Source organism: Hyperolius riggenbachi, chromosome 11, assembly GCF_040937935.1.
Source record: "Hyperolius riggenbachi isolate aHypRig1 chromosome 11, aHypRig1.pri, whole genome shotgun sequence".
Taxonomy (NCBI): domain Eukaryota; kingdom Metazoa; phylum Chordata; class Amphibia; order Anura; family Hyperoliidae; genus Hyperolius; species Hyperolius riggenbachi.
In genome coordinates, this window is record NC_090656.1 from 41,188,822 (window position 1) to 41,215,029 (window position 26,208).

At 43.3% G+C, this 26,208-nt stretch overlaps 2 protein-coding genes across 7 annotated transcripts in view; one reads left to right on the forward strand and one right to left on the reverse strand.

Annotated features, from left to right (window-relative positions):
- The window catches only part of CEP89 (centrosomal protein 89), a 363,467-nt gene that overhangs the window by 115,669 nt on the left and 221,590 nt on the right, over positions 1–26,208 (reverse strand). For 3 of the 6 annotated variants that reach the window (XM_068259610.1, XM_068259609.1, XM_068259608.1), the window contains one exon: positions 21,172–21,341. In XM_068259610.1, coding sequence (XP_068115711.1) covers positions 21,172–21,341 — 170 coding nt within the window. Of the gene's footprint in view, positions 1–4,027; positions 4,076–4,098; positions 7,717–21,171; positions 21,342–26,208 lie in introns of those variants that run through there. The other 3 variants (XM_068259614.1, XM_068259611.1, XM_068259612.1) reach the window with 2 other exon arrangements.
- Positions 20,806–26,208, forward strand: part of LOC137537683 (E3 ubiquitin-protein ligase RNF182-like) — a 62,105-nt gene continuing 56,702 nt past the window's right edge. Inside the window, exon 1 of the mRNA XM_068259615.1 lies at positions 20,806–21,476. The gene's annotated coding sequence lies outside the window, so the exon portion shown is untranslated. The remainder of the gene's footprint in view (positions 21,477–26,208) is intronic.

Here is a 26,208-nt window from a genome sequence, read left to right on the forward strand (position 1 = left end):
CCACGCACCCTCCGCTCTGCCAACAAGATGAAGCTGGTTATTCCCAGGATACACTTAACATTTGGTGCTCGGGCCTTTTCCTATGCAGCCCCTACTCTATGGAACTCACTTCCACAATCAGTACGAGAGGCTCCTTCTCTGGACAGCTTTAAAAAAAGGCTAAAAACTCACCTCTTTTCCCTAGCCTTTGAGACTGCATAATGCAGGGTCACAGCGCTTTGAGTCCCCAGGGAGAAAAGCGCTATATAAATATTATTGTTATTGTTACTAAATCCCATCCGCGAAGGTATCGGAGCCACTCGCAATAAAGATGCGAGTGGCTTATCATGATTGGCAGCATTTTGAAGAGAGGCTTCATGATTGGCTAAAGTGTAAGCAGAAAGTTTTGCAGGACACGTGCTGCAAGTGTTGCCCACGGAGGTATTGGAGCCACTCACAAGAAGCGAGTGGCTGCCTCTATTCAGGGACGGCTGCAATTTTTAAGGAGCACTGGATACTCTACCAGCAATTTGTCCAGCCTGGCTATACAGTACTAAAGTATACTTAAAGGGGTTCTGTGGCATGTTTAAAAAAACAAAAACTGACACTTATCTGGGGCTTCTATCGGGACATGCAGCTGTCATGTCCCGCGTCGTCCTCCTATGATCCTCTGTTTCCCGCCACCAGTCCAATTATTTGTCTAACTAGACAAATAAAGCTCGCTCCCATGCACATCATCGGGAACTTACTGCGCACTACGAAGTTTTCTTGTACTGCGCAGTAAGCCCCAGATGACGCACGCAGGAGCGAGCCCACACACGGCCCTGTCCGCTAAGCCACAGTCTAGTGACAGGCATAATTAGATCGGGATCGGCAGTGGGGAACAGAGGATCGTAGGATGACGGCGCGGGACATGACAGCTGCAGGGGGCCAATAGAAGCCCCTGGTGAGTATCAGTTTTTGTTTTTTTAAACATGCCACAGAACCCATTTAACCTTGTAGTCCACCAAATGTGCAGGTGCATGTCACAAACAGAGTTGGTCCTTTGCAGCAGAGAATGTACCAGTGCATGCTGGGCCATTTCTCAGACGATTTCTGATATAGTAAATGTCTGAAATCTAGTAAACCACTTATCCTGGTCCCTTGGAGTATATTATTATACTTTAGTTGCATGTGTGGAGGGAGGGCGTTGACAGTTTGAGAAGTTTATTTGAGCTGAGACAAGGGGTGTTGCTGGAATAAGTTACAGTAGCTGCCTAATGAGATTCTATAGCCATTTATTCACACTATACATAGCCATTCATTTACATGATCTGCTATTACTTATATAGGTGTATCTGAAGCTAAGCAGACATCACACTGTAACTAAAACGTTTCTGTAATGATCTGCTCAGCTGCCTGTGCAGGCAGGCAGCTTTTTGGCCATTGTTTAGGTTTGCATGCTGCAGGACTCTGGAAAGAAGAGCTTTTGTCAGTTCTGCAGCTTGCTGCAGAGGAATTTGCATACGTTTATCATGCAAATTGCCTAGACACATCCATTGTGGGCTTGCTCTATAAGTACTATCTGTTTCCCACAATGCTTGGCTGTTCATAAGGAGTCTTCCTGTGAAACACTCTGGAGGAGTGTCAGCCTTACTCTCTGTTTGAAGATCAGCTTAGAGTAATTCCTGGAAAACTGCACTAGGCAGGTTTCCTTAGTGCAGTTAGGATTGCTTATCTGTTTGTTTGTTCTGTTGCTATTGTCCTGTCCCAGCGGTGGTCGACAGGAAATGGTTCTGATCTCTGTTCTTGGAGTATAGCTGGTGCAGCGGTTGCTACCAGCTATCTCTTCTGATCTGTCTCACTTAGATCGCGCTGGCATCTTGCGCTAGCGCTGTGGATCCTTCTGTTCTGTCTCCTTGGATCGCGCTAGCCACTTTCCGCTAGTGCTGTGGATCCTTCTGTTCTGCTACTCTGTACCTGGATCGCGCTAGCCACTTTCACTAGTGCTGTGGATCCTTCTGTTCTGCTACTCTGTCTGCCTGGATCGCACTCGCCTAGCGCTAGTGCTGTGGATCCTTCTGTTCTGTCTTCCTGGATCGCGCTAGCCACTTTCGCTAGTGCTGTGGATCCTATCTCTCGCTTGTCCCTGTTTTCGTGTGTCTGTCTTGTCTGCTACGAATGCTTGCTGGAGGCTCGGTGAAGTAACCGTTAAGCAAGCGCTCGCGTCCTCTGTTACATGTTTGTCTGTCGATGGTTAGTTAGGCGTGCTTGTCTCTATTGTGCTTATCACGTGGAGACCGCGCACGAACGCGTGCACTGTTGCGAATGAGTGCGGTGTTCGCGTTCAGTTAGCGTTTGTTATTTTCCTTGTTATTCTCATTGTATTATTTGCTGTGCCTTTGCTACCCTCGTATTCTGTTCTGATCTGCCTTGTGTCACGTCTGGCGATCGCACCTCTCGCGATCGCGTTCCTATTTCATATCTGCTGTTGTGTGTGCACTGTTCGCGGGGTGGCGACTATGTTGGCGCACACACATACAACCTGTCCCTTTGCTCGTTCTCATTCACAATCGCCTCTCTTGCGATTGCGTTCTGCGCTTTGTACAATTCCTGTCTGGCATTTGTGGAGGTACAGAGGATTGGTTCCTCTGCACTCCCCAGCGTCATCTGCCGACAGGAATTTCCCTCTACGGGTGCGTAGCACCTTTTGCTGGGTGCCTGCAATTATACGCTTGTGGAGGATTTCCGCCGTATCAGCGCACGCGTTTTGCGCTGATCACGGAGAAAGTTCCACAATCGTTACAGTTTCATTAATTTATAAGACTGCAGAATTCAATCCTGCTGATTATCTTTGTGGTGCTCAGTTACATATTAACTACAGCACTTCTCCACCCACAAACCCTTTTTCCCTGACATCAAGACATCCCCTGAAAGTAAGCCCTAGCAGGGATTTTGAGCATGATTGAAATATAAGCCCTAACCTGAAAGTAAGCTCTGGCAGCAGTACGGGTGGAAAAGTATGGCCACTTGTGTTTCTATTGGAGCCGATGATCTCGCGGGCAGGACCATGGCTCTGTCACTGAGCCAATCACTGCATTCGCTGCTACTCATGATTTTCCCCATAGGCTGAAGATTTGAGACACAGGCGCATGGAGCTGGTGCAAAAGAAAAAAAAAAAGATGCAGGGGGACATCAGAGAACACGGGGGGGGGGGGGGGGCAGTGCAACATGAAGCTGGTGGTAACAGGAGGATGTAGATGGACATTGGAGGACATGGGAGACACCAGGAGGACACAGGGAAGACAGGGGATTGAGGAGGACACAGGTACAGAGGGGGACACCAGGAGGACACCAAAGGTACAAAGGGACACACAAGAGGTGGATCCAGCAGAGGAAAAGTGGAGGGACAGTGGGAAAGGCAGGATGACGCAGTGCAGGTACTTGTGTGTTCACAGAAATATAAAACATCCCCTAATAATAAGCCCTAGCACATCAAGTGGTGCAAAAATGAATATAAGACACTGCCTTACTCTCAGGGAAACATGGTACTCACCTAGATACCGGCTTTGCTACTGCTTGTACTGCCACACAGCTATTCTTCTATTAAAGTGTACCCGAGGCAACATGTGACATGATGAGATAAACATGTGTATGTACAGTACAAAATAACCAGGCTGTTTTACTTGCTTTATTTTGCTGCCTGAAAGGGTTAATTTAAAGGTATGGAAGTGACAACTTCTGTCTTATCTGTACCCCATCTCTCACTGTTAAGAAAATTACAGCCGTAAAAGTTTTCCTGGCAGAATACAACTTCTGAGGGCAAGGATATATAAAATACATGAACTACTGGCCTTTTTCCTAACTCTGGGACACTTATTAGGCTGGCACTGAGCAGAGGCAATAAAGCATGCAATCTAGTTTGTAAATGTTTATATATAAGATAAAACCATGGTATATTTAAAAAAGTCATTTAGTAGTAGAATAAATACAATTGTTTATCTCATCAGCTTATTTTCACCTTGGGTTCACTTTAAGCTTATAATCTACACTTACCTGGGTCCTGGTAGTACACTTAAATTGCCAACATAAACCTCACAGATATTTATGTTACTTGCTGTTGAAAGAAACAAACACAGATTTTAAAATAAGCTTCTTTATTCTTGCAAAAATATATATTCCAAGCAGTACAATGTATTTTCCCTGTGCAAAATATATAAGATATCTAATCAGCAATTTTTTAGATACAGTATGAACTAAAAAAAAAAACAAATACAACAATACACGTATAGGTTTACGGTATCTTATTTTATAGTGCAAACAGCAATAAGCAAAGTGTGCTAATCCATGGCCACTAGGTATAGTCAGTGTGATGCAAATGATTCTGAATTGATGATGGATTATGCATATTTTGTATGCAAATTTATATAGCTTGAAAACAGATCAATTGAATCCGCCCAAGGTCGAATGTAATTGGTCCATTTTCAAGTTGCATAAATGTGCATACAGAAATATCAGCTCAGACGTATTTGCATATCGACTTATTGACCATCCTTGTAATCAAATCAGCTAAAGGTAATCATATGCGGTTAAAATAATCATTGTCCTTTTTTTTCTGCCATAATCACACATATCAAGTTGAAATCTGGTTATGGGAGTTATGTTTCACACTCGTTGCTATTTTCCTGATCTACACTGCAGTGTTTTCAAGGTCCTCTCCTGAACATTCCCATTCTGTTGGATCTCTCTGTGTTTTAGCGGTTTGCCACAGGCTTCCAACCAGTTGGGCACAAGGGACCACATTTACTACATTAGATAATTATTTTCCTATTGATGTTCTCACATTCTGGGAAAACACATCAGTAAAGGCCTTGATATAAAAAGCACCCTTTTTTCTAAAATATTTCATTCATGTCTTTCATCTGCTGTAATAAGATAAATAACCTCTAAATCTGTTATTATTGCACACAATTCATATACAGCTGATTGTTATATCTATGCAGTTATCTAATGCACTGTCAAAATAAAAAATATGACTGAATGTGATAAATACATAGCGTACCTTGTACTCTCTCACAAATATTCCCTGCAGAGTTTGTGTACAATTAGGGCAGGACTAATTGTCCTTTCCATTGGATGCTTTGATTTGTGGCATATTTGATAGTGAATGTGGCCAAGCTTTCACCCCCAGGGAGTTCTTACAATTCCAATAGCAGCTGTTACTTAAAAGCAGTATGTCTATTCTAAGTGTCTCCCTAGCTTCCAGGTGTCTCTGAAACCAATAGTAAGGCATGGTAGCAATCCCGTGCGTAGGGGGGAGGTATGAGCAGCTAGGTTGTAGTGAATTCTTCTGCCAACTTATTGAGGCTCAGTACAGTCAGTATGTGACAGTAGCTGGTACATTTGAGGTACTAAGACTCCCTACTGTGCAGCCTAAAGGTGGCCACACACCATACCATTTTTTTAAAATAATTGTTCAGTTTAAGAAATGCAACCAATTTTTCTGACTGATTGTAACATTTACAAAAATATGACCAATGTACCACACACATATGTTAAATTTTTCCCCAATTATGATAAAAATGATTGGAAACTCTGAAAAAAATTGCTAAGGTGTATATATTAATAAATTGACAATCTAACACACACCATACAATCTTTAGAAAAATTGAAGAAAAATTTCCAGCATTCCGGATCGATAGAAATCGAAAAAAAAATGGGAAATCCATTCTGATTTTTCAGTCGAATGAAAAAAAAAAAAGCTTTTTTTCAGGAGATCGGATCATTTTATCGAATTGCCGTAAAATCTGATCATTTTATTGTATTGTGTGTGGCCACCTTTACTGCTGCCACAGAGTTACACAGTGACCCAATCACAGGGTCATTTGTAAAATGTATGGATACCCCCAACTCACAAACTAATGATACTTACTAAATCCCTGGTGAGTACCTTGAAATTATGTCATGTAGGGCCTTGCTGTTAATATGCTGCTGGATGCAAGACAGGGCATCTTCACAGCAGCATTGCCTACCACAGTTCATTCTAAACGGAATCATGGCCACTGCCCCTTGACTGTACAAGAGGGAGGTGTGGTTGTTGCAACCACTGTCCCTCGCTATTGAGGTTTCCTACCAAATTAGTAAGAGGAGTTCCTTCTCTACTCAGCTAAGCTACTTGTGCAAGAAAATGCAGTCTGTGCTGCCGGGAGAGTACAGATTCCAGGCTCGCAAAGAAGTGCAATTTAAGCTTACAGTCATTTTGGGGAAAATTCATAGCTGGTTGCTCATTGAAATGAAAACAATTATTTTCTAACAACATTGATTATAGTACATTAAAAAAAAATTCATGAAAGAAAATGTAAAATATCACTTTAAATTAAATATGAAGATCAATTTTAAAGTGCCAAGTAGCTGGTCTCCAGAGAAACACACTGATATTCCTAATCAGTTTCTTACAATTTACGGTTTCACAGGCAATCAAATTACATTACATTCAGCAGTTGGTGACTATTTTGACAGCTTGACCTGAAATATTAGTTAATCTATAAGCCTAGAAAAGTGTTTAAGTGAAACAGTAGTTTTTTTTTCTACAGGAAAGTAGGTGGAAAGGTGCAATTTTTTGGTTTTAATGTGGTTTATGTCCTCAATGATAAGATTTCTCTTAGCCTTATTTTATTTGGCACCACCTGCCATGGGAAGGCGAAGAATCACTGTAGCAGCGACACAGACAGCAAAAACTGTCTAAATTATTTTAATGTATAATGCCTTGTGAATATACCTCTTGTGAATAATAGAAGTATAGTGTTGTCAGAGAAGTCTCTTCAATAAGGACGCAAATTAAATAACAATGGTAAAGTTCTTTCCCTTTGCCACTCTATACAAAACAGAAAAAAAAACTCTCTCAGCCAATCACAAAACATTCAGCAATTGGCAGCCATTTTGTTTTGTCTCACAGCTCAGTGGTCAATAACAGAATATCACAATGTTTGGCAAGTTAGGGATAACAGAAAATAAGACTTCAAGACAGACTTAAAAGACAACTGAAGTGAAAGGGATATATAGGCTGCCATATTTCTTTCAAATTTAAACCATACCAGTTTCCTGGCTATCCTACTGATCCTCTGCCTGTAATCTTTTTAGCTATATACCCTGAACAAGCATGCAGATCAGGTGTTTCTGACATTATTGTCAGATCTGACAAGATAAGCTGCATGCTTGTTTCTGGTGTTATTCAGACATTGTTTAAAAGGAAATCAATATGGCAGCCTCCATACTCTTCTCAATTCAGTTGTCCTTATAAAGTGCATACACACATGCAATTTTGATTTGCCAATTACTGCCCAATTTTATCACCTCCATGTGGCATGAGGGCTAACAGTTATTGAATTCTATGAACAGATTGTGTAGGTAAGTTCTCATACTAAATGGAAGCAGTAAAATTGGCCAATCATAGGCAAATCGAAATTAGACATGTCTACCAGACTTTATAATTCTGGGTCTTGTTACATCTTCTACAGTGATAAGCGGATTTTCCACAGGCTGCAGATTGTCTAGCTGGCCAGCTCATCCTCGTGAGAGGTCGAATTCACATCGCAGTAATTTAAGCCGTAACCGATGACAACATTTTGCTGCAGGGCTGGGGACAAGTCGCTGGCATTGTGCTTGCTCTGTTTCATAGCATCATGTAAAAGCATCTTCAGCTGTTTGTTTTCATTGGATGCCGACTCCCAGACGACTTCAAGTTCACCTTCCACTTGCCTGAAAGAAAGAGACATCCGACTGTTTTACAGAAGGGAAAAAAGCTGAAATTACAATCTGTTCCTTCTGCTTTTGTTTATTTTTAGCCCGTGCAAAAGGAGGATATTTAGGTAAATCATTTTCTTTATCTGCTGCAGGCAAAAGAGCTTCTGGAACAGATTTGTGTTGAGTTCCGTGCTCACCTTAAAGATAGCAGATAGGTTCTGTGTGACATTTACTTGGTGCTGAAATTGAACTGCCAATATCTGACTCATCACAACCACATGCCTTAAACAAAACTTTCAAAGAAATTGAAACTCCAATGTCTAAATCATGCTGGATACAAATCTTCACTGCCACATCTCCAAACTATACATATACCCCTGAATTTAGATACCTCCCACCATCCTTCAACATACCAAGCCAAGCTGCATGAAGCAAAAAATACCCCCGCTGTCACAAGCAACACATGACACCGCCCCCCCCCCCCCCCTCCACTTCAAACCAATTACTTCCCACCTGGAGCAACATATATCCCCTTGCCCCAACCATCAAGCAATTTAACTCCCACATGGAGCATATACTCCTTATCACCTCCAATACATGTGACTCCACCCTGATAAAACACATAACTTCACCTCCAATAAGCCTTCTGCTCAAGTACCATAACGCCCACTCAGATCAACACATACTCACCCCCCCCCCCCCCCCCCCCCCCAAGCCATATTACTGTCATCTGGAGAACCCTACATGCTTCTCTACCACCAAGCCTCTTCACTCCCACCTTTAGAATCATACAGACCTCTCTGACCTTTCCACAACCAAGCCATATAACTGTCGCCTGGAGAATCATACACACCTCTCCACCACTATGCCACACACCTCTATAGCACCATGCCACATAACTCACCTGCAGAACCATACACACCTCTCCACCATCAAGCCACATAACTCATCTGGAGAATCATACAAACCTCTTCACCACCAAGACACATTACATTGGCACGGAGATTCATACATACCTTTCCCCCAGCAAAAACATAACTCTGACCTGGAGACTCATCCATACCTCTGAACCACCAAGCCACATAATTATCACTTGGAGAAATACATACGCTTGTCCACAAGCCACATAACTTAACTTGGGTAATCATACTTCCTCACAACCAAGCCACATAACTCATTTGGAGACCCATACATACCTATCCACCATCAAGCCACTTAACTCTCACCTATAGCTGAACAACAGGCTGCAGGGTGGCCCAGCTTGGCTACACAACAGGTGGCAGAGTACCAGAGTCTGGCTGTACAACAGGCAATCCAAAGCATGACAGAGTTTGTCTGGGTGGCAAGCTGAAGACATGCAGGGTTTGGTTAACTGGCATACTGAAGTGAGTCTGGCTTTAAAGCAAGTAAAAATGTGTCAAAGTTTCCCAGAGCAGCAGGCTTGGATGTGAACAAGTTTTGCCAAATGGCAGATAAAAACATGGTCAATTGGACTCAGGAATGGCAAAGTGTGGCTGGACAGCAGGAAGAAACTGCTGATGCTGGTTGAATAACAGGATGGAACCTTACAAATGCAAACTGAGCAGCAGACCCAAACTATGCAGATTTAGGTTGTGTAGCAGGCTTAAGATATAGCAAGCACTGGCAGAAAAGCAAGCAGAGTCTCTGCAGGCACTGGCGAAACAGCAGGCCGAGTCTCTGTTGGCAAAGGTGGAAAAACAAGCTGATTCTCTGCTGGCACAGGCGGAAAAGCACGCTGCATCTCTGCTGGCACAGGCAAAACACCGAGATTAATCTCTGCTGGCACAGGTGGAATAGCGGGCTGAGTCTCTGCTGGCAGTGGCAGAACAGCAAGCGGAGTCTCTGCTGGCACAGGCAAAACACTAGGCTGAGTCTCTGCTGGCAGTGGCAGAACAGCAAGCGGAGTCTCTGCTGGCACAGGCAAAACACTAGGCTGAGTCTCTGCTGGCAGAGGCGGAAAAGAGGGCTGAATCTCTGCTGGCACAGACGAAACATCGATCTGAGTCTCTGTTGGCACAGGTGGATCAGCGGGCTGAGTCTCTACTGGCATAGGGAAAACATCGGGCTGAGTCTCTTCTGGCATAGGCAAAACCCCAGGCTGAGTCTCTGCTGGCACAGACAAAATACCGGGCTGAGTCTCTGCAGGCACAGGCAAAACCTTCGGCTGAATCTCTGCTGGCACCGGTGGAACACCATGCTGAGTCTCTGCAGGCACAGGCGGAAAAGCGAGATGAATCTCTGCTGGCACAGCTGAAACACCGGGCTGAATTTCTGCTGGCATGGGGAGAAAAGCGGGCTGAGTCTCTGCAGGAACTGGCGGAACAGCGGGCCAATTCTCTGCAGGCACTGGTGATACAGTGGTTTGAGTCTCTGCTTGCATAGGCGGAACAGCAAGCTGAGCCTCTGCTGGCACAGGCATAACAGCAAGCTGAGTCTCTGCTGGCACAGGCATAACAGCAGGCTGACTATCTGCTGGCACAGGCATGACAGCAGGCTGAGTCTCTGCTGGCACAGGCATAATAGCAGGCTGACTCTCTGCTGGCACAAGCAGAAAAGCAAGCTGAGTCTCTGCTGGCACAGGCATAGCAGCAGGCTGACTCTCTGCTGGCACAGGCATAGCAGCAGGCTGACTCTCTGCTGGCACAGGCATAGCAGCAGGCTGACTCTATGCTGGCACAGGCATAAGAGCAGGCTGACTCTCTGCTGGCACAGGCATAGCAGCAGGCTGACTCTCTGCTGGCACAGGCATAACAGCAGGCTGAGTCTCTGTTGGCACAGGAATAGCAGCACGCTGAGACTCTACCAGCACAAGTATAAAAGTGGGCTTAGTCTCTGCTTTCACATGTGGAACAGTGGGCTAAAACTCTGCTGGTACAGGCCGAACAGCGGGCTCAGTCTCTTCTTGCACCGGCGGAACAGCAGGCTGGGTCTCTTCTGGCACTGGTGGGCTGAGTCTCTTTTGGCACAGGTAGAACAGCGGGCTAAGACTCTGTTGGCACTGGAGGAAAAGCAGGCTGAGTCTCTGCAGATACTGAAGGTATAGTAGGCAAGGACTCATCAAACAATGGCGGAACAGTGGGCCGGGACTCTGCAGACACCGAAGGAACAGTACACAGGACTCTGCAGACACCGAAGGTACAGTACACAGGACTCTGCAGACACCGAAGGTACAGTACACAGGACTCTGCAGACACCGAAGGTACAGTACACAGGACTCTGCAGACACCAAAGGAACAGTACACAGGACTCTGCAGACACCGAAGGGACAGTACACAGGACTCTGCAGACACCGAAGGGACAGTACACAGGACTCTGCAGACACCGAAGGAACAGTACACAGGACTCTGCAGACAACAAAGGAACAGTACACAGGACTCTGCAGACACCGAAGGAACAGTACACAGGACTCTGCAGACACCGAAGGAACAGTACACAGGACTCTGCAGACACCGAAGGAACAGTACACAGGACTCTGCAGACACCGAAGGAACAGTACACAGGACTCGACACCGAAGGAACAGTACACAGGAGTCTGCAGACACCGAAGGTACAGTACACAGGACTCTGCAGACACCGAAGGAACAGTACACAGGACTCTGCAGACACCGAAGGTACAGTACACAAGACTCTGCAGACACCGAAGGTACAGTACACAGGACTCTGCAGACACCGAAGGAACTGTACACAGGACTCTGCAGACACCGAAGGAACAGTACACAGGACTCTGCAGACAACAAAGGAACAGTACACAGGACTCTGCAGACAACAAAGGAACAGTACACAGGACTCTGCAGACACCGAAGGTACAGTACACAAGACTCTGCAGACACCGAAGGTACAGTACACAGGACTCTGCAGACACCGAAGGTACAGTACACAGGACTCTGCAGACACCGAAGGTACAGTACACAGGACTCTGCAGACACCGAAGGTACAGTACACAGGACTCTGCAGACACCGAAGGAACAGTACACAGGACTCTGCAGACAACAAAGGAACAGTACACAGGACTCTGCAGACAACAAAGGAACAGTACACAGGACTCTGCAGACACCGAAGGAACAGTACACAGGACTCTGCAGACACCGAAGGAACAGTACACAGGACTCTGCAGACACCGAAGGAACAGTACACAGGACTCTGCAGACACCGAAGGAACGGTACACAGGACTCTGCAGACACTGAAGGAACAGTACACAGGACTCTGCAGACACCGAAGGAACAGTACACAGGACTCTGCAGACAACTAGAGGATCAGCAGAGGGGCACCCAGCAGACACTGAAGGAACAGCAGCCAGAGACTCTGCAGTTATTAAAGGACCAGCAGGCTGGATGCAGTTATATGTAGGCTGAAGCTGAGTATGATGTTGTGTAGGCTGGATACTATTTTCTGTAAGAGGCAGGGTGCAATCATTTGTAGATCAGATGGAATCATTTGCAGGTTGAAGCAGGGCATGATGGTCTGAAAGGCAGATACCAGTTATGTGCAGGCTGATGCAGGGTGCAATGGTCTGCAGGACCGGTTTTGGAAGCCGGAACAGACTTTTGAGTATCAATGGATGCTAGTGTAGCCATTGAGTGCTTTGAGTTCTGAGCATAAGCAGAACCAATGAATACCTACCATGAGTATGAAGGTTTACTGTACCACTGTCCGAGGAGAAGGAAGACAAACAAAACTTGAGGAGGGGTGCCATACCACCATAACTGCCATCAAATCTGCTGTGGCTGCAGGTGTGCCTTGGACTTGTAATACCTATACAAGAATAAAGTAATAGAGAAGGTTATGCCTTCAACTGTATTGTGCCTGAGAAATATCATAATTAGGAGGCCGATTCTCATCCATAGCTGCAGGTGTCACTTCTGTGCCCGTAGCGTTTGGTTTGCAAATGAGCTTGCTGTAGACAATGACAATGTGTGATTGGCAGCCGGGGCCAGCTATGATGCATGTTGACTTTGCTTTGACTGCTGTCTTGCTGCAGATAGATCGCTCTTATGTCTTCACAATAGTTTCCTCTTCGCAGCCTCGCCAGGGCTATCAGAGATAATAAGAAATGATGTACATAATCTAGTTCCAGAACGACAGGGAAGGTACACAAAGCCAGCGCTTGCCGCTAGGAACAGCATCAAATAATGGGACTCAAAGCCCTCTAAGGATGATGTGCTGAGCGGATAGATTGGAAAAGTACAGAAAATCCAGCAAAGTAAGCCATCAGAAGAAGCATTTACGATGTAATGAGGCTATTGTGATCCCAGAACATCAGACTTCTGAGTCTGGAAATGAAACCTGATGACCATTAGCAGGGGAAATAATTGAGAATATTTCAATGCACTATCTGAAAGCGGCAGAAAGTGATCTGAGTGTAAAGTCGGGAGCAGGAAATAGAGCCAATGTCCTGCTTTTGTGTAGTGTCGACAAAAACTAGCCATTACACATATTGCAGTTCAATCCAGCAGACACTTCCACTCACGCTACAATGCTCCTAGATTACAAATACAAAAATAAAAAAACTGCCTTCTGCTGAAAAGAACTGACTTATGATCCTTAAAGAACAACTATCAAAGATACAATTTTTATGTTAACCCCACATTCCTATAGAGTATTTTAGCCAGCAACACTAGAACGCTTTTCAGAGGTCTCTCAGAACAGCCTTTGTAAAAAAAAAAAAATGCTTTATTTATCATCTGTTTGTAACAAACTTGTGTTGGTATTGGGGGCGGGGGGAGGTAGGGGAAAGCAGAGCTGTACTATGTAGCTAGGTTACACTTCGCCCTGGCTGTAAACTGTTTACACTGCTGAGGCAGTGAGAGAGACAGGATCAGGCACACAGCTGCAGCTGATGATTATTTACACACTATTTGAAGGTATATTTCTTCTTTCTATCATACTGAATGCATTCTAATCACAGAATTACTGCTAGTGAGGATGGTCTCTCTTTGCTGGATGAGCTGGACACAGCCCTTCATAGTAATGCCCACAGTGAGAACTGTTCTCTGTAAAGGTCATTTTCTTCATATAAAAAAAATGAAAGGAGGAAAAAAAACATTTGTATTGCTATTTACTAGAAATACAATATTTGGTACTGGAAATATATGTGGCATTTAGAACTCCGATAGTTGTCCTTCAAAGAGGATAATTCACATGTTGTAACTAGACTAGCCTATTGCACTAAGGAGAACCTGTCATGGATGACTGCTTGTAATCAGAATCTCCCATAAACTGAGGTGATTCTGCAGTCTTTTTTATATAGGTGTAATGATTTGTCCAGTTATCGTTATTCACCGTTTCAGGCATGGTAGCAGAGAGGTTAACACTCTTGCTTTGCCAAACTAGAATCCTGGGTTCAAATCTCAATTGGATGCTATCGGCATGAGTTTTTTGACACTTCTATGAGTTTGTCTATGAGTCGGTTATCTGCCATATCCCAAAACAGGCTGGTAGGCAGCTTCGTAGAAACTGCAGCATGGTGGATGCAATCTGGTACATGAGATGGTGCTTCATTCACTGGCCTCCCCAGGAACTGGTAAGATGAACCCCACCAACACTTAACCTGTTTTCAGCTGTGGCTCGGGTGTGAAGGTATTGCTTGATACAAGAAGGATGAATAGAGGAGAAGCTAGGTCTATGAGAATCACTACTAGAGGGACACCTGGGAAACCTGCCTGAAGTTAAGAGGGACACTGAGTGACTGACTGACACCAAGGGAAACACTAAGTGGGCCTTAAGGGGCACTTCCTAGTACTATGGGAGAAAAGGGCTGTCCAACACTGTGAGGAAATGCCTGACAGTAGGGGGACAATAGGAAGAGGTTTAGGAGACAGCTGAATATGAGGAAGGATTTTAGGGAAGGAAAGCTGAAGTTAAGGGGGGCATTAGGGGGGAACTATCTGACACTAAGGAGGAGAAGCCGGGGAGGCTTTGTTTTGTTTTGCAATGTTTTGCAATGGCAAATTGAATCGAATCCCGATCGGACATGTCAGATTGAATCGAATCGAATCAATAAATCGAATAAAACAAAAAGTTGTATGGTGTAGATGGGGCTTAAAGGTGACTCTATTCTCTTTGGATCAGTCAATCCTGTAACCATTCTCTCTAGATACCCCTCAGTCTAAAGCCCGGCCATACACTAATAGATGGCCACCAGATTCAACCATCAGAGACCCCTCTCTGAGTAAAGTCTATGTATTTCTCAGCACCCATTCTCACCAGGGCTGATTGAGAACTTATGCCGATGGAATGCGGAGAGGTAAAGTAACCATGCTGTGCTCCAGGGCTGTTGAGTCGGTACAAAAATTGTCTGACTCCAACTCAATTTATAAAACCAACGACTGACTCCAGGTACCCAAAATTGCTTGACTCTTCGACTCCAACTCCACAGCCCCAGAAGGACTATGGAGTGGGTACAAAAACCATCCAATTTATGAATCCACCAACTCAGACTTCAGGACCCCAAAAATTGTTCCGTCCCCCTCAACTCCACAGCCCTGCTGCGCTCGCTACAAGCTCTTCAAGGGGAGGCACATGTGGTACCTGTACTGGGGGGCAGGCTCCTGTTTTTCGAGAGGTATTTTACATGACTATGTAGATGCCACTGGGTCATGGACAACAGGCACCCCAGAAGGTATAAAGGTAGAAGGAGACAAGAGAAAGCATGCCGGCGGACAGGTGAGTGCGCTCTGCTGCGAGTACTCTGCAGGGGCCCAGGGAGTCACAGTTGGAGAGGAGACCTGGGGGCCCATCAGCTGCTCCTGCTGCACCGGATTCATAGATTTTTAATTGATCAGATGATCAGATTTTGCTCAGAGAGGGATCTATCTTTTAGACACTTTAAGGTGGCCACACATTGGCCACCCAAACATTGGTGTAATGATGCAAGGGACTAGTTTATATACACTATGTCTATGTGTAATGTGCAAACAGCTCTTAAAATACAAGTTTACGCCACAAGAACTGAAAAACAGCTCAGTCAATAATTTCTGGTCATTTGATTTAGAACAGCTCGTCGGCTATAGTAAATGCTGCCAGAGACTGCATGTGCAGGCATTCAGCTATGAGACGATTGCTGCTTGGCTACTGAGTAGCCAAGTGTTGTAATGGTGCAGGGTGCATTGGTTGGGCGCTGTTTATCAGCTATTGTATAATGAATTATAATTGGTGCTTTGAGTAGCAAAGTGTCCATAGCAGCCGGCTCTGAGGAGCTGGTACTGTAATTCATTCTGGGTTCCATTTATCGACTATTATATATCAGAGTGCCAGCGACCAGCTATTGAATAGCAGCAGTTCAGCTACACTGTAGTCGAGCATCATCTATTATTGTATAAGGTGCCGAGGTTCAAAATGAAATTTGCTACCGTTTTTCCAGCAAATGTGTGTGTGGTTTTAAAGGAGACGCTGCAGGATTTATATCGCCCACAAATTTTTTTTTAATTATTTACTTATAGAAGTATCTTGTTGATCTTGCTGTTATTGTCAGAATAGGGAAATTTTCTGCAGCAGGTTGATGCTCTCTTCCAGGCCTCCACACACTGTTTTATACCCCTGGTAGCAACAGTTGATGCTTCACTGTTAAACTGACCAAGCTGACTGAGGCCTCTGTTCCACAGGTGGCTTACCTGCCCATTTGTCAGGCAGTTTAGCCTCCTAGCTGCTGGCCACAAGTGCCATTTGGCTGCAATTGCATGCAGCCAAATGGTAGCATTTGGTAACATCACGTGTCTCGTTTGACATACGGTGATGTTACCTGGACAGTAGCTGAATCTTGGAGGAGGGGGCACATGCTTCATATAGGCCCACTGAGTACCAATGACTTGTGAGGGCAGTGGCTGCAATAAGGTGTGTACTCTCTGCTTGAGGAATAGTTTTTAGACCAGCTTAGCACTAATGATTTAGGGGCAGTGTCTGTGTCTACGCTTTGTGTGATAGGGACACAACTGTCTCCATGTGTTATGTGATGCTGCATGTTAGATGTGAGTGGTAGTTACATTGCTGAATTTCATATGTGTTTAGTGACTGCTGCACTCATATGTTCTTTACATTACAGTTAATATATTGGCAGACAAGAAAGATACACATTTGGGCTGGGGCTGCAGTGAAAGGGCCTTTAGATTATGTTTTCCCCCCAGGCCAAAAGATCCCACAGTCCTCCCCTGATTCTCACTTGAACCCTATGCTGTAAGTGCCTAACCCCCCCATAAGTGCCTAACATTTTAATAGTTGTTTGTTATGATCAACAGCCTGTGGAGTCGGTACAAAAAATCATCAGACTCCAACTCCTCAGTTTATGAAACCACCGACTCCGACTCCAGATACCCAAAATTGCTCCAACTCCTTAGTCTAATTGTTACAAAGACAATGGATTTGGTTCAAAAATCATCTGACTCCTCAGTTTATTGAAACCACCAACTTCGACTCCAGGTACCCAAAATTGCTCTGACTCCGACTCCACAGCCCAGATGATCAAATCCAACCTTTACTCTATTAAAACCTCTAACAGTGTAAGGTGGCCACAGGCCATACACACGTTTTCCCCCAAAAGATTTGATGATTTTGATTGAAATCTACAGGACAACATGCTGCGTGGGTTATTATTTCAAGCTATTTGCATGCTTGAAATCACGATCGGACATGGCTGGGGAGCCGTGGTAGAACAGCCCATATTGTTACAATTTATCGAACAATGCAATGCTCCACTTACATAGGTTTCCAATAGATTTGATTTTGAAATCTATTAAAAATCTGTGTGCAGTGTGTTAGGGGATTTGGTCCCTCTCTGATCCGATTCAGTTCAGGGAGGGACAGACCTGTTTGCCACATAGAATGCAAATCTATATGTGTATGGGTACAATGGCTCAATCACTGCTCAATAGATACCTGCTGAAATATAATGGAGATAGACAGCACAATGTGGTTAACAAAATTGATCTCTATCTGATCAACTTCCGAATAGTGAAGGATTGATCGGCTTGTCATAATGGCCCTTTATATATCTGGCCATGGATGGGTAGCTTTGACCAGGCTCTCCTTTTTTCCTCATCATAAATAGCATGGCAGGAGCAACAAAGCACCTCCCTAAAGTTTATTTAAACTTAAACCGCAAGACCTAATCTTGGTACATTTGCTCGAATACGGTCACCGGCAGGAATGGGTGCTTAATCCTTGCGGGTGACAGACAGGCTAGGGAGGTGCCTGCTGCTATGGGGAGGAGGACTGAGTTGGGTAAGAAGGAGACCACTGTGTTTGGGAGGTCAGGCTAAAGATCTGGTGGGAGACTATTGTACACATACTAGATTCTTGCCCAAGATGATCCTTAAAGGACAACTAAAGTAAGAGGTATATAGAGGCTGCCATATTTATTTTTTTAAGAAATACCAGTTGCCTGGCAGTCCTGCTACCGGTAGTTTGTTTAGCTGCAGTAGTGGTGTCTGAATCACACAAGAAACAAGCATACACATAATCTTATCTCTTACAAAAAAGATCTACTACATGCTTGTTCAGGGTTTATGGCTCAAAGTATTAGATGCAGAGGATCAGCATGATAGCCAGGTAACTGATATTGCTTAAAAGGAAATAAATATGGCAGCCTCCATAGATCTCTCACTTCAGTTGTCCTTTAAAGGATACCCGAACTGAAATGTGACATAATGAGATAGACATGTGTATGTACAGTGCCTAGCACACAAATAACTATGCTATGTTCCTTTTTTTCTTTCTCTGCCTGAAAGAGTTAAATATCAGGTATGTAAGTGGCTGACTCAGTCCTGACTCAGACAGGAAGTGACTACAGTGTGACCCTCACTGATAAGAAATTCCCCTTTTTTACCTCTTTCTTGGTCTCAGAAGCCATTTTCTGCTAGGAAAGTGTTTTATAGTTGGAATTTCTTATCAGTGAGGTTCACACTGTAGTCACTTCCTGTCTGAGTCAGGACTGAGTCAGCCACTTGCGTACCTGATATTTAACTCTTTCAGGCAGAGAAATAAAAAAAGTAACACAGCATAGTTATTTGTGTGCTAGGCACTGTACATACACATGTCTATCTCATTATGTCACATTTCAGTTCGGGTATCCTTTAATTGTTGACTCGACTGACTGTCATCTACCGTGTATATCTAGCTTAAAAAACCCTGTTTAAATGTATCTGTTATTCAGAATAAATGCAAATAGAAATTGAGCCCTATGTTAAAGCCTAACGCAAACTTTTCTTAAATGGTTTTTGTGCATGTTATGAAGCTTCCCTTACAGGGATCTGAGTTTCTGTTCATCTTTTTTCTGTATTTTATTTTACCTCTTTATTTCTCCGTGCCATTTAGTTTATTTTTGCCTCTATTTTTGTTTGGTTATGTATCATGCACACAAATTTAACCAAGTGTACAGTAGGAACCTTTGCGAACTTTCACTGTATGTAAGAATGCCCTGGTTTTGTATATGTGCAGTGTTTGTATTCATACATTGTATGAGCATTTTGTTCTTTAACCACTTCAGCACCACAGGGTTTTTTGCTTAAAAACCAGAGCAATTTTCACATTTCAGCGCTCCTCCCATTCATTCACCAATAACTTTATTGCTACTCATCAGATGTAAATGATCTATATCTTGTTTTTTTTGCCACAAATTATGCTTTGTGAGGGTGATATTTGCTTTTAGTAATTATGCTATTATCTGTGCATTTTAAAGGGAAAAATGAGAAAAAAAAGAAAAATACACTATTTCTCCATTTCCATGCACTATAGTTTTCAAATAAACAATGTTACCATAGGTAAAACCCACACATTGTATTTGCTAATTTGTCCTGGTTATCTCAACATTTAAATAATGTTCCTAGTACAATGTATGGCGATAATATATTCGTTTCTGGTTTGTGTTTTTTGTTTTCTCATTGTACTCTATCAGTAATTAAAAGCCCTTATCTTCATGATTAACAGTAATACACTCTCATGGCATACATATTTTAAAAGCTAAGTCCCTAGGATAACTGTGTATTCTCTTTTCAATGCTGTCACTTTTGGTTTTTTTACAAGTATTTATTTAGGGGTATACAGTACATGTAAATAACAGTTTTATTGCTTTTCATTCAGTTTTCCGGTAAAAAAAACTCACATGACTTAGCCCTCAGTTGTCAAACAACACAAAATCTATTCTCTCACTTGTCACGGTTAAAATGATACCCTATATACATAATCAGATAGCTTATTGGGCATACAGCACACTGTTTACCACAAGTACGCCTATCTACTCCCCTGAGATTCAAGTAAAGTTTTGTGGGGAGTAGATAAGCGTAGCAAGGGAGGTAAAGTGGTTAATAAAAATTCAATGTTGGGAAAAAAATCTATGCAAGTGGAAGCCTATTCAAAATAGTTGCAATAACTCATAAACCTAGGCGGATACACATAAACTGGAGTACTTCTTTAAACAGTACTATTGTAAAGAGAAAGCACCATGCTCAAAGACAAGACGGAAACAAACAGTATTAGAGTAATAGGCATTCTCAGCTGGTAAACACACTGAATTTTAGTAACTTAGGAGTAGCGATTCAGATCATTACAAACGTTAGCACAGTTCTGAATGGACTAGTAAATCCAGAAGAGACAGACACGTCTTTTCTTGACAAAGCAAAAAATCCAGACTCCTCCCCATCCCCTGTGGTCCCATCAGAAAGGGTGCTGGGGGGGGGGGGGGGGGGGGTGTCTGATATTAAGGCAAATTCAGCCAGTGAGCATCTCTGAGATGCCTTCCTTGAGCTCCTGAAAAACAGTGTGATTTTACCTCCTACTTTTTTGCTCATCGTGAAGTTTCCATATTTTAGGATGTATACAGTATGTACACTGCAGACCTATCTGTACAATGCTCAGTTTGCTGCTTTCTGATGTAGTATAGCCTGTAATCGGCCTTGATAATAAAATGTACATACCAATACAATATGACTATATAAGCCCCTATGGTTGATTCCATGTATGCAGGCTCTGACCACCAGGAAAACTCCTGAGAATGAAGCCAGCCTTTGCCCAGTTGCAGCGCTGATTGTGATGATCAGTAGACACACCTTCTGCTGATGTCTTCTGCCCAGAAAGCCAGTCCTGAATTCTGGAGGCAGCCCCCAGCTCAGCTGCACACCAACCTCACAATGTATTAGCCAGTTATCCCCTCCTGAGACAAAATGAAGCCCCTTCCCTTCCTATAAGTGCTATTCACAAAGTAAGATGTGCTTTGTGTGTAACCAGCGCTGTCACCGTGGGAGCAGACTGTACAGGCAAGCATACGAAAACACAGGATCTGCAGTCACTATCTGATGATTATCTTGGAAGAGCTGGGATTCTTAAGGGAGGGAACCACCATTTTCTGCGTGAATGGGGACAAGGCTTGCGACCCCTGCGGCAGATGGGACTTGGATGAAAGAAGAGTGCCTGCAACGCTACATCTGTCTCCCCTCCCCATTCATGTTGTGTCTCTGACTTACCTCTTCTGCTGCAAGACTTGAGTGAGCGCATCCTGTCTGTCTTGTAGGAGCCAGTGGAGTTGCTTCATCTGACGCTGGTAGCGGGCTGCCTTCCCAGCAAAATCTTCCTCCTGCTCAGTCAGGGTCTGAGTGATGCCTCTCACTGTGCTGGCTGCTTTCTTCTTGTACACCTGTAAGCATTAAACACTGAAATGGGTACATGGCTGAAAGATGTGAGGATGACTGCAGCAAAGCAGTAACCACTGCCTGCCTCTCGCTGCCAGCTGCTTCTCATCAAGCATGTCTTGCGGCTACCCTAAAGCCAGGTACGTCCTGCTAAGATCTTTTTTTTTTTGACCCTTACATTTCCATCCCTCCTTCGCTGTAAATGGCAGCGGCAATCTGAGATTTGCAGGCTGATATTCAACAAGCAACCAGCAATTAAAAGATGCTGAGCTGGATGCTGGTGAATACATAATATGGAACTTGTAGTTCCTCAATAGCCTCAGAGCTGATAGCTGCTGCTACTACTATGAAAAACTACACTGCCTACTGCATGGTCATGATGGGACTTACAATTTGTCTATTAAAATGGGCAGCTATTTTAGAGCCATCGGGGCTGTATGCTGGTAGATCTTAGATGTGTTGGAGATTGTGGTAGTTCATTAATAAGTTTGCAGCTAATGTCTACTAATCACTTCAGACTGTCTTAGCATGTAACCTGCAGTTCCTCAACAGGTGTTGGATTACACATAATCAACCCCATTCAAAAGCGAGAGGCTGGAACTTGTAGTCCCTCAGAAAATCAAGTGCAGATGACTACTAACATTATTCTCATTTACTGCTGCTAGACTGCATCCTATCATCCAATAAGACAGCAGACCCCTGCTGGCTGGTACTGGGATTTGTGGTTCCACAGCAGATTAGAATGTTCATGTTTCCAAGCTTATTCTACAGTGGAAAGAAATGCTGGTGCATGTAGTTCCCCTGACCTGCAGGCTCTGCTACAGCTGCTAGACATGCTGGGAGCTGTAATACCCATATAACCCACCTATTTAAGCAGTTATACAGGGGAAAATATAAAAACCAACTACTGGATGGCTTTTATTTAGGTTTGCTTCAAGTCTCACTAGAAACAATTATATAGTGACATACCAGATGAAAAGCAGTAACCACAGGTTCATATTGGACCATTGACAACCATTGACAACCACACAATGAGTAGTCGGAAGCCAATCACTCCCGGTAAAATGGTCATTTTGAGGAAGATAGTCTAACTAGCCACAGACATGGCAATCTGACCAGTACAATCTCCATATCTACAAGTGGTCACATGATATGATATATTTCGGTAAAGGCAGGGCAGCTGAATGAATAGTAGACATGACTGTGCAGAGTCAGACTAGTATCTCTTTCAGCAGGTGAGGCCACAAATGGGGAAAGTCCGTACAGCAGTGGCCGGGGTTCCTATAGCCATGTGACTCTGACCCGGCAAGCATGCACAAATAATTCAACCTGATCAAATTAATGACAGGCAGAAAATGTTTAGCTGGAGTTCTACTTTAAACTTCACTGTACATAACAAAATCATTGCCTTTCTAAACAACATATGAGTTTTTCATTCTTCTTCATTAAAGAGGAACTGTAATGAAAATAACAATGAAATAGACTGCTTATTTTGTTTTACAATATTCATTTATGGATTATTTAGGGAGTGTTTGGACATTGTAAAACCTTAAATCTCCCTGATTTACATTCTGAAATGTATCACTATTGGTGACATCTTTAGTCCTGCCAGATGATCTGTACGGAATGTTCATTAATAAGAGTTCTATGCACAGAGGAAGATACTGCTTGCTTGGCAGCTGGAAAAAGCCGTTATTTCCCACAATGCAATGAGGCTCACAGACAGCAAACTGTCAGGACCATGGTGACATCACACTGTGGGAGGGGTTTCACCACAATATCAGCCATACAGACCTGATGATCTATTTGAGAAAAGGTAATGATTTCTCATGGAAAAGGGGGTATCAGCTACTGATTGGGATGAAGGTCAAACCTAGGTTAATGCTTCTCATTCAATCTGACATAAAGTCTTTGGAGGAATGATGATCCCATTTATTATCAACTCTTTAAGTTAAATAGGGAATAATCTGAACATTTGTATAGTGCTTTTCTCCTATTGGACTCAAAGTGCTCAAGAGCTGCAGCCACTGGGACGCGCTCAAGAGTCCATTCCTGCAGTGTTAGGGATCTTGCCCAAGGACTTCTTACTGAATAGCTACTGACCCTAGACAGGATTTGAGCCCTGGGCCCATATGCAATTATCTTTTTCTCCTGAGTTTTCACCTAGGTGATATTTTCACACCTTGTCAATAAAGTGCTTTTTAAACCACCAGAAAGTGAGAAAATACTCAAAATAATTTTGATAGTACATTTTAATGTACTTTTTCATGCATTTTTGATTGCAAAGTGCTGAAAAGGTACTTTAAAAACAAATTGAAACATTATCTTCTAGGAGATAACTCAGGTGAAAAAGTTAATTGCATATGGGCCCTGGTCTCCCATGTCAAAGGCAGAGCCCTAAAAGTGAAGCAAAGATGAAGCAACCTCATGTATTTGACCATATATATATATATATATATATATATATATATATATATATATATATATATATATATATCAGTGGGAACATTAGAGAAAACATCTACCCTGTTCTCTGTTTCATTCTTCATCTTCACTGCTCAGCCTGCTTCTAATCAGCTCTGATAAAATCCCCGACTGAGCATTCAGTCTGGCTTTGCTCAGGAATCATTATAGCGGAGTCATTATAGCAGAGCCAGAAGGGACAGGCTTGGGCTTGAAAAGACATCAAAGAAGACATACTCAGCTATAATGATTCCTGAGCAAAGCCAGACTGAATGCTCAGTCGGGGATTTTATCAGAGCTGATTAGAAGCAGGCTGAGCAGTGAAGAATGAAACAGAGAGCAGGGTAGATGTTTTCTCTAATGTTCCCACTGATATATATAGTAAAATACATGAGGGTGCTTCGTCTCTGGTTCACTTTAACCAGTACACTATAAGCTTTAGGAACCCCTTAGGTTTGTTCATCAGGCATGAAAATGCGTTTAACAAGTTTTTTAAATAGCTAGTTGGTAGAAAGCATTATTCTTTCTTCAAAACGTCTGTGGAACTAACCTGGTACAATAACACTCTTAGTTGTATCCAAAGTGAATGGGAACCCGTTTTTAAATAAAAAAGTCAGATACTCACTTAAGGAGAGGGAGGCTCTGGGGTCCCATAGAGCGTCCCCTCTCCTCTCCCGGTCCTCTCCAACCCCCCCCCCCCCCCCCCCCGTAGCGCGGTATTCGACCGTTTCGGTCAAATACCGCTGTTTCCTGGCTGAAGGGAGGCTTCGGAAATGCTTCGGGAGCCTGAGTGCTCCTGAAGACGGGCCGCTCTACACTGCGCACGCGCGAGTGCCCTCTATGACGCACTCGCGCATACGCAGTATGGAGCCGCTCCCGAAGACTTCTGAAGTCCTCTCGGTGGGGGATGTGAACGGGGGAGCCAGCGCAGCACCGGGGGCACCAGGAGAGGAGAGGGAAGGTTAATTAGGACCGAGCCTTCCCTCTACTTAGGTGAGTATCTGACTTTTTTTTTATTTACACATGGGTTCCCATTTGCTTTAAATTAACTTACGGAATGAGCAGTCATGAATGGGGGTGATCAAAGAGATGCAAATTCAGAATCAGACACAAATTATTGTGCAGCTTGAAAACGCATTTAGAAACTGCGGCATATGATAGGCCTGTTTTTAAACCGCATAATTTTGCATAAAAATAGAATAAAGATTTGCATCAATTTGTTAATTACTTTGATCTCATTACCCATCTTAGTGACTCTTGCAGCTTGATGGTCAATAAGATACTGTACTAAAACTTCTAACTTGCATGCAAATTGACTGAAACTTGTAGGCAGCTTCGAATTGAACAGTTGAGTGCACTGATAAAAACAAACTCAGTAAGGCCTTGTTCACATCATAAATCGCAATAGCTGACGCCAGCATTGTGCGATTTTGTGAGCAATTTTTTTTTTTTTTGCGCCTCCCGGGGCTTACCTGTGTGGTAGTGATTTTTTGTAAAGCGTTTTTCTAAGTGCTTTTGCAGAATGATTTGCTTTTTCACTTCCTGACGTCAGTCAGGAAGTGAACTCTTTGAACGGGAAAAGAATAAATACAACACATTTATTTTAAAAAGCACTCAGGAAATCACTATACAAAGAGCTTTTTTAAGCTTTTTTTTTCTGTACCCACCACTGAGACAACCACATGCCAGGAACAGACCTATATGAACTCTGTAATGGTCACTCTAAAGGCCTGTACCCGCTACGCGATTTTTCCGATGTCTAGCAATTTTTTGAGGGATGGTTTCTGCAATCTCGCGACGTGGGTACAGGTGCACGATTATGCAAATGACACTTTTCGAAGCTCGGCGTAACAACTGTCACAGTAGATCGGATCTTTAAGATCCCTGACACCTTGTTAAAGTACCAAAATCGCTTTAACGCTTGTTCCCACCCATCGTTTATACCCGCTGCCAGGAAGATGGCTCGGGTAACGCTCATTGTCAGGGGACGTTGTAAATTCATCTTCCTGGGTCGCGAGGTGAGTGTATGTTTGTATGTATGTAAATTACATATATATTTATATTTCAAGGACAGGACAAGTAAGGAAGAACTGTAGTGAAAATAACGTAATAAATAAAATTGCATTTTTTTTGAAAATATTACATTATAAATAGTTTGGTCAGTCATTGCCCATCTATAGTCAGTCTAATTTATATTTTAAAATGTATCACAGGCAGCAAAATCTTTAGTACTGGTAGATTTCTACTCAATGTTTGTATATTGTTCCAAAGCCAGTATAAAATATGCCTGGTCTCCCAGAATGCTCAGTTCGGGTAAATTTTGCATATCTAAACATCCTAGACTAAACATCACTAGGCTACACACAATATACAGCAACAATATAGCCGTAGGAAGGGTTTCTGATGCTG